Here is a 15,543-nt window from a genome sequence, read left to right as displayed (position 1 = left end):
GCTTGATCTTGTCCGCATCCGGTTCCCTGTCGACGGGGCAGTAGTTACTTTCCTTGCGCTTCTCGTTTTTACTCGATAATCCCCTATTTTCACGTCCTTCTGCATAGAAAACATCGATTATTAGTAATTAAGCTTTGTTTGCCCATTTTCACACAATTTACCAAAACCCTTATGTTTTTAGGCCCAATATGCAGAAAAGATTAGAAATAGTATTGAAAAACCACTAGATTACTTATCAAAAAGCATACCTTCCAGGTGCTCCACCCTATCTTTCTAATAGAGTTCGAATACAATAATTGAGAATAGCATAGAAGGTTGGTCTAAGTTTAAATGAGGCCCATATTAATAGACTACAACAAATCAACAAGCTAGATGAATTTAGGCTCTTGGCTCTTCAACATACTACATTATCCAACAAAAGAGAGAAAAATGGCACAACACCCTGATCAAGAAGAAAATCTTCCATGAAGGAGATTGGGCACTCCTATACAATTCCAGGTTTCAGGATTTTCCACAAAAACTTCAGACTCGCTGGCAGGGACCATATGAAATCTAGAAAGTGCATGACAATGGAACTATTACATTGACCACTATTGACAGATCTAGACATGCCTTTAAAGAAAATGGCCACCGAGTTCCACTGTACCACAAATCTCTTACTCGGGAATCGTTCTACCAACAACTCCAGGAAGTTTATAACATGCAAATTCTGGCTGAGGAAGAGAACTCTTCCTTGCCTTTGGTTCACTTAATAATTTGATTGATTTTAAATTTTGTACATAACTTTTTTTGTTCTATTTGTGTAAATTACTTTCTGCAAATCATTTGTGGTTTGATTTCTTTTACTTGCTTCATTCAATAATCTATCGATCCTTGACATTTCATTTGTTGGCTCTATTATATTTAATTCGTATTTGAATAGTAAGGTTATCATTTGCAACTGAAATGTTATGTTGTTCATTCTAAAATCATGTAGCATTTTTGTTCCCTTATAGATTGACATTACTATGTAACATTGTTGATCCCTTAGAGATTGACATTACTGTTCCTTTACAGAATAAAATTTATATTCACTTACAAATCGGTATAGTTGTTTATTTAGCTATAGTTTACCTCTAATTGTGATTGTTGTTCATTCGAATTACCATTCAATTGCAACTGCAATTGATGTTCCTTTATAACCTTGGTTAGTATTTATTATGCTAAATTCAGATTACTGATCCCATCATTATAGATTTCTTGTGTGTTTACATTTGACTTAGTTCACTGTTCAATATTTCATAGACTTACTTATGTTTGTTGTTCCATTCTTGGTTCATTGTTCAATTTGTTTACTAGTTAAGGATTGCTGCTCAATTAGTTTAGATTATGATCGCTGCTTAATTCATTCCTATAAGTTAAAGCTTTGATGTTCGACCTTTTCAATAGATTAGTCGTTGTTCCCTTTTCTGTTAATTGAATTATCATTTCAAGTAATTACTTTGGTTTGAACAAACTGATCTACAACTGTAGTGAACATTGACTATTGTTCTCTGGTTCCCAGATTTGAGATCTTCTCTTTGATTGCTTTTCATTTGCATCAGCTTACAAAGGAAGGAATTATCATTACTGCACCCTTGACTGATTAGTGCTATAGTTTCTTAAATGAGTGATTTAGTTACAAATCATTTCAATTTCTTTCCATTACACTTAGAGTTTGTTTGTAGAATTTATCTACTTTTATAAAAGAACTATACTACTAGCATTACTCTTGACAAGTGACCACCTTATACTGAGCACACACTTGAGATAATAAATCGTACCTAGATTGATAATTAATGTAAGGTAAATAGAGGTTAAAAAGACCCTTTTTACCGCTCAACACTTGTTACTACTACGTAAACAACATATGATCTAGGGACTTCATGTTTTAACAAATGAACATGTTAATTGTGAGGATTTTTCACTTGGGAAAATACACGGGGATGAATTTTTCTCTACCTTAAATAAGAAAGGAAGACATACTTGAGCTTGTTCATACAAGTATATGTGTAACCTATGCACACAAGGTCCTTAAATGGATCTTACTATTTCTTATTATTTATTAAGTATTGCACAAGATATACAGGGATATACATTGTTACAAGGAAAGTGATGCTTTCGAGTATTTTAAAGAATTTAGAAATATGGTTGAAAAGCAGATATGGAAAATGATTAAAATTCTCTAGTCATATCAAGGGGAATTATACATGCTTGGAAAATTCATCAAATATTAAATATTTCATGGAATATCACAACAATTTATTGTACCACACACTCCACAATAAAATTGAGTTGTAAAGAGAAAGAACAAAACTCTTGTGGAATGTGCACGCAACATGAAAAAGGTAAGAACCTATCCAATGGTCTTTTTTGTAGAAGTAATTAATATTGTAGTTTAATTAAAGAATAGAAGTCCAACTTAGTTTTTTAATCTCAAGAATCCATTTCAGGATTTCTATGGTTTCAAACCTACAGTCCATCTCTTAAGAGTGTTTGGTTCTCAATATTTTCCACACATTCCTAAGAAAGAAATGAAGAAATTAGATGTTAAAGATATAAAGTTCATACTTGGAGGGTATTGTTCTGATTTCAAAGCATATAAGATGTTCAATCCATCTACTCTCAAGAATTTTGCGAGTAGAGATGTTATCCTTCATGAAAAACTTGATGAAGGGAATAAGGACAAAAGTTATGAGGAGTGGTGCATCCCTTTATTGATTAATGACAATAATGATGAAGCGAAAGACAATAATTTACAACAATAGTAGTAGCAGAAAGAGGAACCTAATGACGTAGATACATTTAGCTCTCGAAGTCTATTAAGAGGTGAGTAGGAAATCAAACAGGACATAATTCAGGAAAGTCCGTTACCATGGAGATCAATTAGGAAAACTCACTTGCCTAGAAGGTACAAAGACTATGGGCTTATGACTAGTATTTTAAATGTTGTTGAGCCCATGAATTATAATTAAGAAAATATTTATGGTGAATGGAGGTGAGCTATGAAAGAATAGTATGAGTCCATAATTAAAAATTAAACTTGGGAATAAGTAGAATTGAAAAATGGAAAAGATCCCATAGGTTGTAAATGGTTGTATAAACCTAAGTTCAAAGCAGATGGTAGTGTAGACAAATACAAAGCTAGGTTGGTGGCCAAAGGTTGTAGACAGAAAGAAGGAATTGATATGAGGAGGCTTTTTCTCCTGCAGTTAAGTTAAATACTATTAGGATGTTAATAGCTCTAGCTACCAATGGAGCATACATGAGCTAGATGTGAAACCTACTTTTTCGAAATGGGGAGTTGAAAGAAGAGGTATATTTAACACAACTTGAAGCGTTCATTAAAAAGGGGCAAGAATACTTGGTATGTAAATTAAAGAAGCCATTGTATGGATTGAAACAAACTCCCAGATCTTGGTATGAGAAAATAGAATCTTTCTTTTTACAACATGGTTATAAGAGAAGTGAAAATGGTCCTGTTATGAAACCAACTCAAAAAAAGATAGAAAACATAGTTGAACGCCTTAGAATTCAGACTCTTCGAGGGGGAAACCACATTTACATTACACACATGAACAACTCTTGGATGATTCAAATGAAAAAACCTCATTTCTATATACAGGAGTCTAAGGGGTCACAATATAACCAATCTGACCTAGCAATAATAATATAAAGAAACAAAAATAAAAATAGAGGGATTTTATGGGGCATAGTAATAACAATATGGAGACAATAGGGGCACAACAATATTGATAAGGGATACAACTACAATAGTAATGGGGGCATAACTAGTATTACTGGGACCTAACATGCCCCTCTCCTTCAAAAAAGTGTTGTCCTCAACACTGGAGTAGTTCTGGATGCTTCTATATAGAATTCTCATCCTCTCATGTGGAAACTTCAGTGGATAAGTTTTTCCACTTGATGACATACTCTGAAATGGAATGATTTCGTAGCTGTCGAGTTCTTGTTTCTATGACTTCTTCTAGTTCCAATATAATTTTTGCTTCCCCGTCAAGTTCTCACAATATTGTTTGAACTAGGAGCTTGTCGCCTATAACTTTCTTTAAACATGAAACATGGAAAGCTGGGTGCACTCAAGAAGCTACACGAATCTCCAATTTGTATGCAGTTGTACCAATCTTTTTTTTGAGTTGGGAATTCTTACATAAGTATAAGAGATCTTTGTACCATAATCAATAATTTTTCCAACTCAATGTATCAGATTTACTGGAACCTTATGGTGACTTTCAAATAAGTTCCCACACTTCTTTTTCATTCTTCCATTCCTCCCTTGCTTCATTTATCCAAGATGGTTGGATAATAGAAATGGCGCACAACAATGTTTCCAAATCCTCATCCTTTCTCGAGAGTGCATCTGCCACTACATTTTTTTGCTTCCCTTTTTTGTAGATGTTTTCAAAGTCATAACCCAACATCTTTGTGACCCATTTTTGTTGTTCTTCAGAGGATAATCTTTGTTCTAAAAAGTATTTAAGGCTATCATGATCTGTTTTTACCTTGAAGTGTCTTCCCATTAGGTACGGTCACCATTTTTTAGGTGCATGTAGTATTTCCAACATTTCCTTCTCATAAATAACTTTGTGTAAATACTTTGCTTTGATTGGACAACTTTTGAAAGTAGTGGGTCTTTCATCTTGGATTAAAACAGCACAAATTCCATTTCTTGAAGCATCACATTCGGCAATAAAGGTTTTTGTGAAGTCTGTTGTAGCTAAGACTAGTGCTTGGAACTTTGCCTCTTTAAGATGTTTGAAGGCCTTTGTTGCTTCTAGAGTCCATGAAAATGCATATTTATTCAATAATGTTCTTAGAGGTGCTACTATTTTTGCATAATTCTTAAAAAACTTACAATAATACCCTGTCAACCCAAGAAATCCTCACAAATTCTTTATGGATGTGGGGATTTTCCCTTCCTTAATGGTTTTAATTTTGCTAGGGTCTACCTCTTGTACTCCAACGAAACATTTGGATCTTTTTGCATATAATTATTTCTCCACCAATAGTTGTAGCACCCCGTTAATAAATTTTCTAAGGAAGCGTTTGAAAATGGAAATCATCAAACCTTGAAATGTAGAAGGTGCATTGGTAAGGCCCAAAGGAATGACCAAAAATTCATAGTCACCCTCATGAGTTTTAAATGCTATGTTTGGAATGTCTTCAATCTTCATTCTGATTGGATGATATCCTGAACGAAGATCCAACTCGGTGAAGTGAATTGATGCATGAAATTCATGCAATAATTCATCAATTACATGAATGGGAAACTTATCTTTAATAGTCAGCTTGTTGAGCTCCCTATAATCTGGACACATGTGCCATGATCCTTCCTTCTTCTGCACCAATACTGCTGGAGCAGAGAAAGAACTTTGGATAGGTTGAATTATACCAGCTCTAGCATTTTTGCAACCATACATTCAATTTCACTCTTTTGGGAATAAGGATATATGTAGGACCTGATGTTTGGAGCAACACTTCCTGGAATCAAAAGAATAGCATGATCATGATGACGAATAAGTGGGAGACCTTTGGGAGTCTCAAATAGCTTGGAATGATTGTCTAATACTTTTTGGATATCTGGAGAAATAGATGATGTCGATGTGAAAACATCTAGTGAACATAATTGTGCAATTACACCTCGTCGTTCCTTTTTTAGAAGCTTTGTCACACTGTTAGAGCTGATTATCTTTCTCGGCTTTCCTGAAATACCCATTAATTCAACTTCCTTTCCTTTTGCATTAAGTTTCATGAAAAGTTCTTGAAAACTAAAAGCTATTGTACCCAAGGATTGTAGAAATTGAAGTCCTAGTACAATATCATCACCTCCCATTGGAATGGAAAGCATTGTGCTATTCAATACATATTCTCCCATGGATAGCTTGATATTATGGAACTTTCCCGAGCAATTTATTATTCCTCCACTTGGAACCATCACTTGACATTCTAGTGCTGGATATAGGAAGCAATTCAATTCTTTTGCTATCTTACAATGAACAAAATTGTCGATGCTTCCTGAATCAGTCAACAGTATTACCTTTTTCTTATTAATATGTCCTTTTATCTTGATAGTTTGAGGAGTGGTAATTCCAGCGAATGCATTACAAGATATGGTCGGATTCATTTCTTCTTTATCTAGGCTTTCTTCGTGGAGTATATCCTCTTCTTTTGACCTTTCTTGTTCCTTTTCCTCTTCCTCTTCACAATCTATGTAGAATAATTTTTTCTCGGCACATTTATGACCTTTAGTGTATTCGCTATTGCAATTATAACAAAGACCTTTTGCTCTTTTTTCTTCCAATTATTCTGGTGTCAACTTTATAGGTTGTGGAAGGCTAGGAGCAACAACACTTCCATCTTTATAGTTGTGAGTGGTAGGCTTCCTGGTTGCCATTTTTCTTGCTAACCTAAATGCCTTCTCCAATGAATCAAGTTCCCAAAGGTGAAAATCATGTTGGATTTTCTCCTTTAAATTCCCTATGAACTCATCAATCCTATGCTCTTCTGGAATATTTTTACCCTTATGTTCAATTTTTGGAACTCCTCAATGTGCTCCATCATTGAACCCTTTTTTTTTAGACTTATCAATTGGCTAAAAAAGGTGTTTCTTTTTGTATCCTCATAATGTGCTGTCATTTATTCCGTAAAAATTTCCCAAGTGACAATTTGTGATGAGAGCAAAGCCATTGATACCATACAAACTGATTTGGCTCCAAATATAAAGTTGCAATACGTACCTTTTGTGTGTTTTTCACATTTGTGTGTGTGTGAAGGTAGTATCCATGTTGTGAGATCCTTGCCATCAAACTTCCTCATATAAATTTTTGGAATATGGTGGGTCCTCGATCCAACATTAGAGTCTACGAAATCATGATTAAACCTTTTTTTCTTCTCATCATGAGTTTCCTATACTACCCTTTCACCATTAGTGACCATTTCTTGTAGCAACTTATTCAAATCTATCTTCAAATCTTTCATCTTATCATCCATGCCATCCATCTTAGCGTCAATGCCATTCATCTTAGCTTCCATGCCATTCTTTAAACCTTCCATATTAGCTTCCTTGCCATACATCTTAGCTTCTACATATTTCTTTAAACCATCCATCTTAGATTCTGTTACTTTTTGTGTAAGTGACATTTGTTGCACTTGGTCTCATAATTTTGATATATCATGTTGCATTTCCTCCTCTTCTTCATGAGTCATGCTAGAGCCTTCAGGTTGCTTACTCAGTGTTTTCATTTTCTTTCCTCAGGGCATCAATTACTGGTAATAATGCTTTATTATGCCCTTTGAATTCCTTCAAACTAATTTTTCAAAGAAAGCTTATGCAAAATTAAAAAAAACTACACACCTTTTTTCACTTTGTAGGAGCTCAATATTGAATCTGATGTATCTCTGTAATTTCAGATCATCCAGTTATGAAATTGCAACCTTTAGTAGCCCTTTGTGTCCCCTTTTTAATGCCACCAGTCTGATTGAATTTATATTCTCCAAGGTAGAGTTATGCACAATCTCCCAAGATGATCTAATTATATACCTTTCCAGAAGAGTGAAATTATATGAAGTGTTACGTGTCACTATTTTGACCTTAGTATATGAAAAATATACAAACGAAATTAAAGTTCATCCTCTTTCTGTAACTTCTTATGAAATTTCAATTTGGTGCTCAAAACAAAAGTTATGACGATTTTCCCTAGGTCACTTGTTTGGAATGAAATTCAGGAGTCTACAAAAAGGCCAACTTCCTCAGATAATATTCAGCACATATAGCGCGAAACACTCTGAAATTCGTACCCAGGTTCATAACGATTTCGGCTGAAATTGGGTTTTTTTTAGCATTTGAAACGTTGTAGAAAAAAATTATATCTCAAATTCCACGATGACCTATTTGGAGCAATGAAACCCTAGAATTCAAACCTCTGATACCAAATGTTATGAAACCAGCTCACAAAAGGATAGAAAAGATAGTTGAACGCCTTAGAATTCAGCCTCTTCGAGGGGGCGGCCTCCTTTACATTACACAAATGAACAATTCTTGGATGATTCAAATGACAAAACCTCCTTCCTATATATAGGAGTCTAACGGGTCACAATATAACCAAGCCGACCTAACAATAATAATTTAAAGCCACGAAAATAACAATAGAGGAATTCTACGGGGCACGGTAATAACTATATGGGGACAATAGGGGCACAACAATATTAATAAGAGATAAAACTATAATAGTAATGGGGGCATCACTAGTATTATAGGGACCTAACAGGTCCAAATTTATATACAAGATTTTATTGAAATGGGCAGACTATGTTTATTTCCTTTTATATTGATGATTTTATTGTTACTGAAAATTCTAATGAATTGGTTGAACAAATTAAATTGTAGATGTCATAGGTATTTGAAATTAAGGAACTTAGAGAATTGAATTATTGTTTGAGTCTTGAAGTATTGAGGGATTCTAGATAGATTTTTGTTACTCAAGGAAAGTATGTCAGGTAATTGTTGAAGAAATTCATAATGGATCAGTGTAAAGTTACTTAAGTACATATACAACAGAATGTTAAATTTCAGAGTGATGATAGTTCTAAAGAGGTGGATGCTATGTTGTATAGATAACTGGTTGGACGTTTGATTTATTTCACTACAACCAAACATGACATAGCATATTCAACCAATGTATTGAGTTAATTCATCACAAAACCTCTTGAATATCATTCGGTGGCAACAAAAGCTACCTTAAGGTATTTTCAAGGAACTATAAATTTTGGCATTATATATACTAGTTCCTTTCATATTAAATTGACAGGCTATTCATATTCAGATTGGGCTCTAGATCTCAATGATAGAAGATCTATAACTGGGTATGCTTTCAATATGGGGTTCGGTGTAATTTCTTGGAGTAGTAAAAAGCAGAATATTGTACCTATCATCTCCAGAACCAGAGTATCAAGCTATATGTGTCGCCACTTCTGAAACAATTTGGCTGAGAAGAATTCTTCGTGATGTAGGAGAAGAATAAAAAGATGCTACAGTGATCAGATGTGGCAACCAACATTCAATCAAGCTGGAAAATATTTCATTTCATTAGGGAAAAGGTTTAGTCTAAAGAGATTTTTATTGAATATTGTAACAACTGTGAAAATTCAGATGATATCTTCACCAAGGCTCTTAGCAAGATTAAATTTGAATTGTTTAGACAAATGTTAGGAGTGAAAGTGAATCGTTTCTCCATTAATGTGTAGAGTTGAAAATAATGTAGAAATTTTGTTTCACGATTGTGTGTGTCTTAGTTTAGACTTAGTTTTATTTTCTAGAAGATAGTTTTGATCTTCGTAAATTGAATGTAAACTTTTGCATGATCAATGTAATAAATCTTTATCCTTGCATAGTATCAAGTATCCATGTGTAACTTACTCACATGTGAGCTGCTATTTTAAGTGTGTTAATTCCATTCCAATTTATGAGTCCAATTTTTAACATTATCGTGGTTTACTAATTAATAACTAACATTTTATATTAAATTTTGCAATAATTTCATCTAATTTTTAAATATATATTTTTTACCATTATAATGATTTTATTTTGGAAACTGAGATGTAGCTGATTGTAACAAATTTAAAGTAGATTAGACAAAAGGACAGCAAGCGGCCAAGCCACGTGGCCACCTGCGTCTCCTTCCATTCCAATTTATGGCACGCTATAGATGGTTTACATGCACCATTACTCTGGTGCGCTAGTTGAGGTATTTGCAACAAGCATAAGGCCATGGCTCCCATAAGAAAAAATTCATTCAACCCTTCACCACTTGATTGCTCTTGCCCCCCTCATGCTGCAGAGCCGAGCTCTTGTACAATTACTGGGAGGCAATTTTGGATTCTCAGATGTGTTGATTTGGGGAATGTTTTCCATTACTCTCAATCAACTCAGTGTGTGCTAAATTCTAACCATAGTTCCTCTGTTTCTAATCTGAATAGCTCTACCATTTCTAGTGCTACCTCTACCTCCCCAATTTCTCTCATTGTTCACAACACAACCATTTTGGCCAAGATCAATAGAAGACATTCAACCATCGCATGAACTCACCATCAAATGTGTAGCCATAGAGGTGGTAGTCATAGCAGAAGCACTACCTCCCTTCGACACCCAGCCATGATTCCGTTACTCCTTCCTCTTCCCCATCTACTACTCTCTCAAGAGATCATTTCTCTAGAAATTACCCTTACAAGCGCAGTGGTAGAGGCCAAGAATAGGTCCATGGAGTCAGAAGAATGAATGCTTCTACCCAACTTACCAATCACCCTTCCCCCCTTCATCCCTCTCACCACACAACCCAATTTCGGTTCCACAGTACGTTGAATCGCCCAACCATATTAGCCACCATCACTGTTACATTTAGCAAGGAAATCAGCCCACTAAATTAGCAAGGAAATCAGCCCACTAAATGAGAAGAATTCTCAGCTCCGTGTTCCTCACCTAGAAGAGAAGAAGAACAAGGATTAGCAGAAGGTAGATAAGAAGAACAAGGAGGACTGTGAACTAGAGAAATGAAACAATAGCAAGAAACAGGCGATAGAGAAAACAAGTAAGACTAGTAGTGACAACATTCTGCATGGCGAGGAGCTGGCTGGAGGTAACGATATAGTTGAAGATAGGGCAGGTGGCACGTCACGCAAGCATGCAGGCACAGGCAACTCAGCAGGCCTGCAAGCAGTCAGTGGCCTCCTGTGCGGCACAACAATAGAGGATGATGACTGGTATGAGTACGCGTGTTGTATTGCGGAAGAGTCTCCACCAGATGAGACTTAGGGGGTTCATTCTCATAGTTGATCCATTCGCCAGATGTCACCCCAATGTTCTTTGGATGTTTCACAGGTTGGTTTTCATAGGTTTTTTCTCTATTGCCTTTTTTTTCTAAACCATTTGGCTAGTTTTCATTGGTTTTGGTTCAGGAACCCTGTGTCAGCCTTTTTAAGTTTTTTTCTGACACCTCTGTGTCTGCCTTTTACATTATGTTCTCTCAGATGGGTTTCTCCCTCAGTGGGCAGTCGAGTATAGTCTTTTGATTAATTTTGACATAAGGTTGTTTAGCATCGTAGAGGTCTGCGCATCACTGTATTTTTAATTTTTCCCTTATAAGTATTACTTAGAAAAAAAATGATTTTATTTTGGAAAATTACGGTATTAAAAATGCTAGTATGTTATTTCTGATCTTTATCTATTAAACTTTAAAAGCACATTATTGTCTTGCCACATTTTATGGTAAAATTGTCATAAACCTAGTTGACGGTTAATGAGGCTCTTTGAAAGAGAAAATATTATAGTCATTTAATTGTTGAATAGTACTTTATATTATATTTTTATTTAATAAATCTAATTGCCTAGGTTATCATGAATAGTTATCATGAGGAATGTGAATAATTATGAAAGGCGAATACATATATTAACAGTTATGGGAATCCAAGTGACATTGTTGAATGCTAATGGTTCAGGGAAATCTAAAAGACATTAAGAAGTTGAATCACATAATCAAAACTTTATATTTATCTCTATACCATATACTAATGAAATTGCAGTTCATGCTTGTCTTTCATTCTGGCTTCCAAGATACGACAGAAAGTATATTCAATTTGTGAGGCAGGCATTCAAAAATATTCACCTCAGTTCCGTTATAGATATGCAAATGGAAAACACAGCTCAAATTTTCATGGTTCAACGAAACTCCCACTAACCTTCAAACGGAGATATTTGCCCAACTTCCTGTGGAGTTTGTGTATAGGTATTGCCTGGTTTGCAAACAACGGAACGACTTGCTTTCCTCGAATTATTTCCTATCAAAGTGGGCCAAGGTGTCTCTCAGTCGGAAGTAGCCACAGCTGGTATTTTTTTCTAATATTCCGGAAATACCATGGATGGCATTCTGTTTCTACACACACACCTAGATAAACTCCTATTTCACGCTTTCTGCAACGGAAAGCCAACGAGTTGCCGCAGGGGTGAAACAACTTGTTTCTACAATAGTTTGGCGCTCTCCTAAACCTTGACAAGAAACAAATTGGATTTTAGTAATTTGGAGGATGAAGGGTTTTACAAATTGAATTTGGACCTACACCATTAAAACCAATGCAAAAAAAACATTATGCTTATAACCAGAGCTGGAAGTTGGGTAAGAAGGAATTTCCGTGAATTTTGACATGCAAAAAAACAACATTATGCTAATAACTAGAGCTCGAATCTGAGTAGGTAGGACAACAAATGAACTACAACTTTATGAGCCTACTTACAAGCAAAAATTTCCCATTTTGAAAAAAAAATTCCCATTTTGAACTTACAATATGAGCAATGTTGAACTTTGTTGCTCACATCGTTGGTACAAAATAAATTATTGGAGTGATTTTTGTATATTTTTTACAAAATTGATTAAAAAAAATGACCTAAACATTGGGGCATTTTGTGTAATCTGATCAATGAAAACACTATTTCGAATCTCAGTTTTCTTTGTTTGAGGGTGCAAGGGTTTCAAAATGATCACAAAGTGATTACATAATCAGCATTAATTCGTTTCACCATGTGGCTGTGTGATTTAGACGAGTCATTGTGTCGTAATCGACGAGGGTGCAAATGGAACTCTCTAGACGATGACAGCGACAATGATGTAGATAGAGAGCTCAAGAGAGAATGGGATATAGAGAAAACTTCATTTGGAGATGTGGAAGATCTCGTTTAGTTAAAGGGGCCCACGTTGCGGAGGAGATCGCGAGAGGGGCCTCACTTGTGCAAAACACTATGGGTGTTTTGTCGACCCATTAACTTACTACATAATCTACAACAAACTACAATACTCTAAGTTCATTATGCAAATTAAATTCTCATAACTATTAAATGACAATAACGTGTTATGTGCAAAACAAGTTTCCCAAAAACATAATATAATTATTGATAAAATTTTATATCATAATTATAAATGTTTTTGCATCAAAAAAATCTATAATATTATTATTATTGAATAAATTAAAATACTTTAAGACAAAATGTTTAGTTAAGTAGTTTTGTTAATGGAACAAAATACAAATAATCATTAATATATTATGATGATTTAGTTAATAACTAACATTTAATTTATTTATTTTTCAATAATTTGATTTAATTTTTAAATATATATTTTCTATCAATTGCTTTATTTCAGAAAATCACCTTATTAAATAAGGTATTATGTTATTTCTGATCTTTACTTAATAAACTCTAAAATCACATTATTGACTTAACACGTTTATTTGGTCATAAACCTACTTGACTGTTAATCAAGTTCCTTGAAAAGGGAAATATTATAGTTATTTAATTGTTTAATTAAATTAAAATATTTTCATTTAATCTTTAAACATATTTTCATACCTACCTACAATAAATTTGCTAAACGGATATTGAAAAGGTTGGAAATCTAATTGGCTAGGTTATCGGAAGGAATGTGAATAGTTACGAGAGGCCAATACTTATGTTAACTGTTAGGGGAATCCAAGTGACATTGTGGAATGCTAACGGTTGAGAGAAATCCAAAAGACATTAAGAAGTTTAATCGCATAATCAAAACGTTATATTTATATCTCTACCATATATTAAAGAAATTGCAATTCACGCTTGTTTTTCATTTTGGCTTGCAAGATACCACTGAAAATATATTCAGTTTGCGAGGCAGGCTTTCACAAATCTTCACCTCTGTTCTGTTATAGATATGGACATGCAAACCACAGCTCCAATTGTTTCATGGTTCAACGAAGCACCTCCTGACCTTCAAACGGAGATATTTGCCCGGTTGCCTGTGGAGTTTCTGTATAGTTATCGCCTGGTTTGCAAGCAATGGAACGACATGCTTTCCTCGAATGATTTCCTATCAAAGTGGGCCGAGGTGTATCTCAGCCGGAAGCAACTACGACTGGTATTGTGCTATAATAGCCCCGACATGCCATGGATGGCATTCTGTTTCTACACACGCACCTGGATTAGCTCCTGCTTCACGCTTTCTTTCATGGAGGACTGGAGAGAGAAACCCTGTAGCTTTTATTGCAACCAGTCTGTTCCAGGACTCATCTTGGTCACGCAAAGAGATTCCTTAGAGAGGAGGGTCTGCAACCCTTATACAAAAGCGTTTGCTGATATTCCCGCTCCACACTTTGGCTACATCCCAGTCGATCAGATTAATAAATCTGACGCTTCATACAGAGTTGTCGTTGTTACGAAGTTCTGGTGGGAAGCAAATAGACTGATCGAAAGACAGACGGTGCAAATTTACGAACCTTCCTCGAAGAGATGGAATATCGCGGGATACATTCCGGAGGATTTTAAAATGTACGATGAACCTGTTTCTTACGAAGGATCATTCTACATTCACTCTCGTTCGATACCTGACAAAATGAACGGCATCGGTGTTTTCACTATCCCAGACGAGGGAGACGGTTCAGCCATAGCTCCCAACCCCATTCCCATACTTTTTGCACCCTTCCCTCAAATACTGCGGAATTGGATGCGACACCATGATGGCGGACTGTCTTCGCCACATATAATCACCTGCGGGTCCCGTGTATTGCTAGTTATTTCGAAATGGTATCCCGTCCAGGTTGAACAAGCTGGTGGGGAAGGAGAGGGCAAGAAGCGGGAGTTTATCATATGGGAGTTTATCACCGAGGGCCAGGATAGAGATTGGGTAGAGATTGCACGGATGCCTTCTTCCATGTGCGAGAAATGGACGAAAAGTGACCATTATCGGATGCATTTCACTGGAGTAGGAGATTACGTGTGTTTTATAGCCTCAAGCTACCGGTTTGAATCAACGGAGAGTCACGTGGTGGCTATTGTAGACGTGGCTACCTACAATTTGATAGATAAGCAATGGGGATGGCTTCCCAGCGTTTCTACGAACCAAATCGAGTATCTCCGTTGGTATATTACGAAAGCAATGGCCTTTGTTCCCAACCCACACGCAAAGGTGGAGTAGAAGGAATTTCAAAGACGAGTTGTTATATAAACATTGTTTAGATTACTGAAAATCTGCACTTCTTCAAATATGTTAATTAAAAGTAGATATTTTACATCATTTTTGAATTAAAGGATTTAAAACTATGACAAAACTATTTAAGAAAATCTATTAATAAGCTTAATATATTACATTTGTATTTAATTAAATGATTATTTCCATATATCTATAAAAGGGTTAATAACTGATTTTTGGAAATATAACTGATTTTTAATTTCCAACGACTAATTTAATGTTTAATGAAATTCTTTTTCTCCAACCATTTACTCTTAAAGTTATGTATTTCTACATACCTTACATTTTTTAAAAGTATATCTTTCATGAATAGCTTTGAAATTAGAAAATATAGAGTAAATGTATTATATTTATGCCGTAAGGCGTTCCCTCTAAAATGAGCTCCCCTCCCTACCACCGTGTCTCGACGTGGGTCGTTAAATGGATTGTTAGACAATTAAATAATCTCAAGCCATTAGATCAT

General features: G+C 35.2%; 1 protein-coding gene across 1 annotated transcript; it reads left to right on the top strand.

Moving 5' to 3' along the window:
* Positions 1 to 13,766: 13,766 nt before the first annotated feature.
* LOC149213003 (F-box/kelch-repeat protein At5g15710-like) lies at positions 13,767 to 15,026 on the top strand. Its single transcript, XM_089388888.1, has one exon. It carries the CDS (start codon positions 13,767 to 13,769, stop codon positions 15,024 to 15,026), a length of 1,260 nt encoding a protein of 419 aa, XP_089245014.1.
* The last annotated feature ends 517 nt before the right edge of the window (positions 15,027 to 15,543 follow it).

The sequence above is a fragment of the Pinus tabuliformis genome, chromosome 1_1 (assembly GCF_031772625.1).
Source record: "Pinus tabuliformis cultivar Carrire ecotype Pingquan chromosome 1_1, CPIR1, whole genome shotgun sequence".
Taxonomy (NCBI): Eukaryota; Viridiplantae; Streptophyta; class Pinopsida; order Pinales; family Pinaceae; genus Pinus; species Pinus tabuliformis.
The sequence above is the reverse complement of the archived record's forward strand: the minus strand, read 5'-3'. Positions and strand labels throughout refer to the sequence as shown.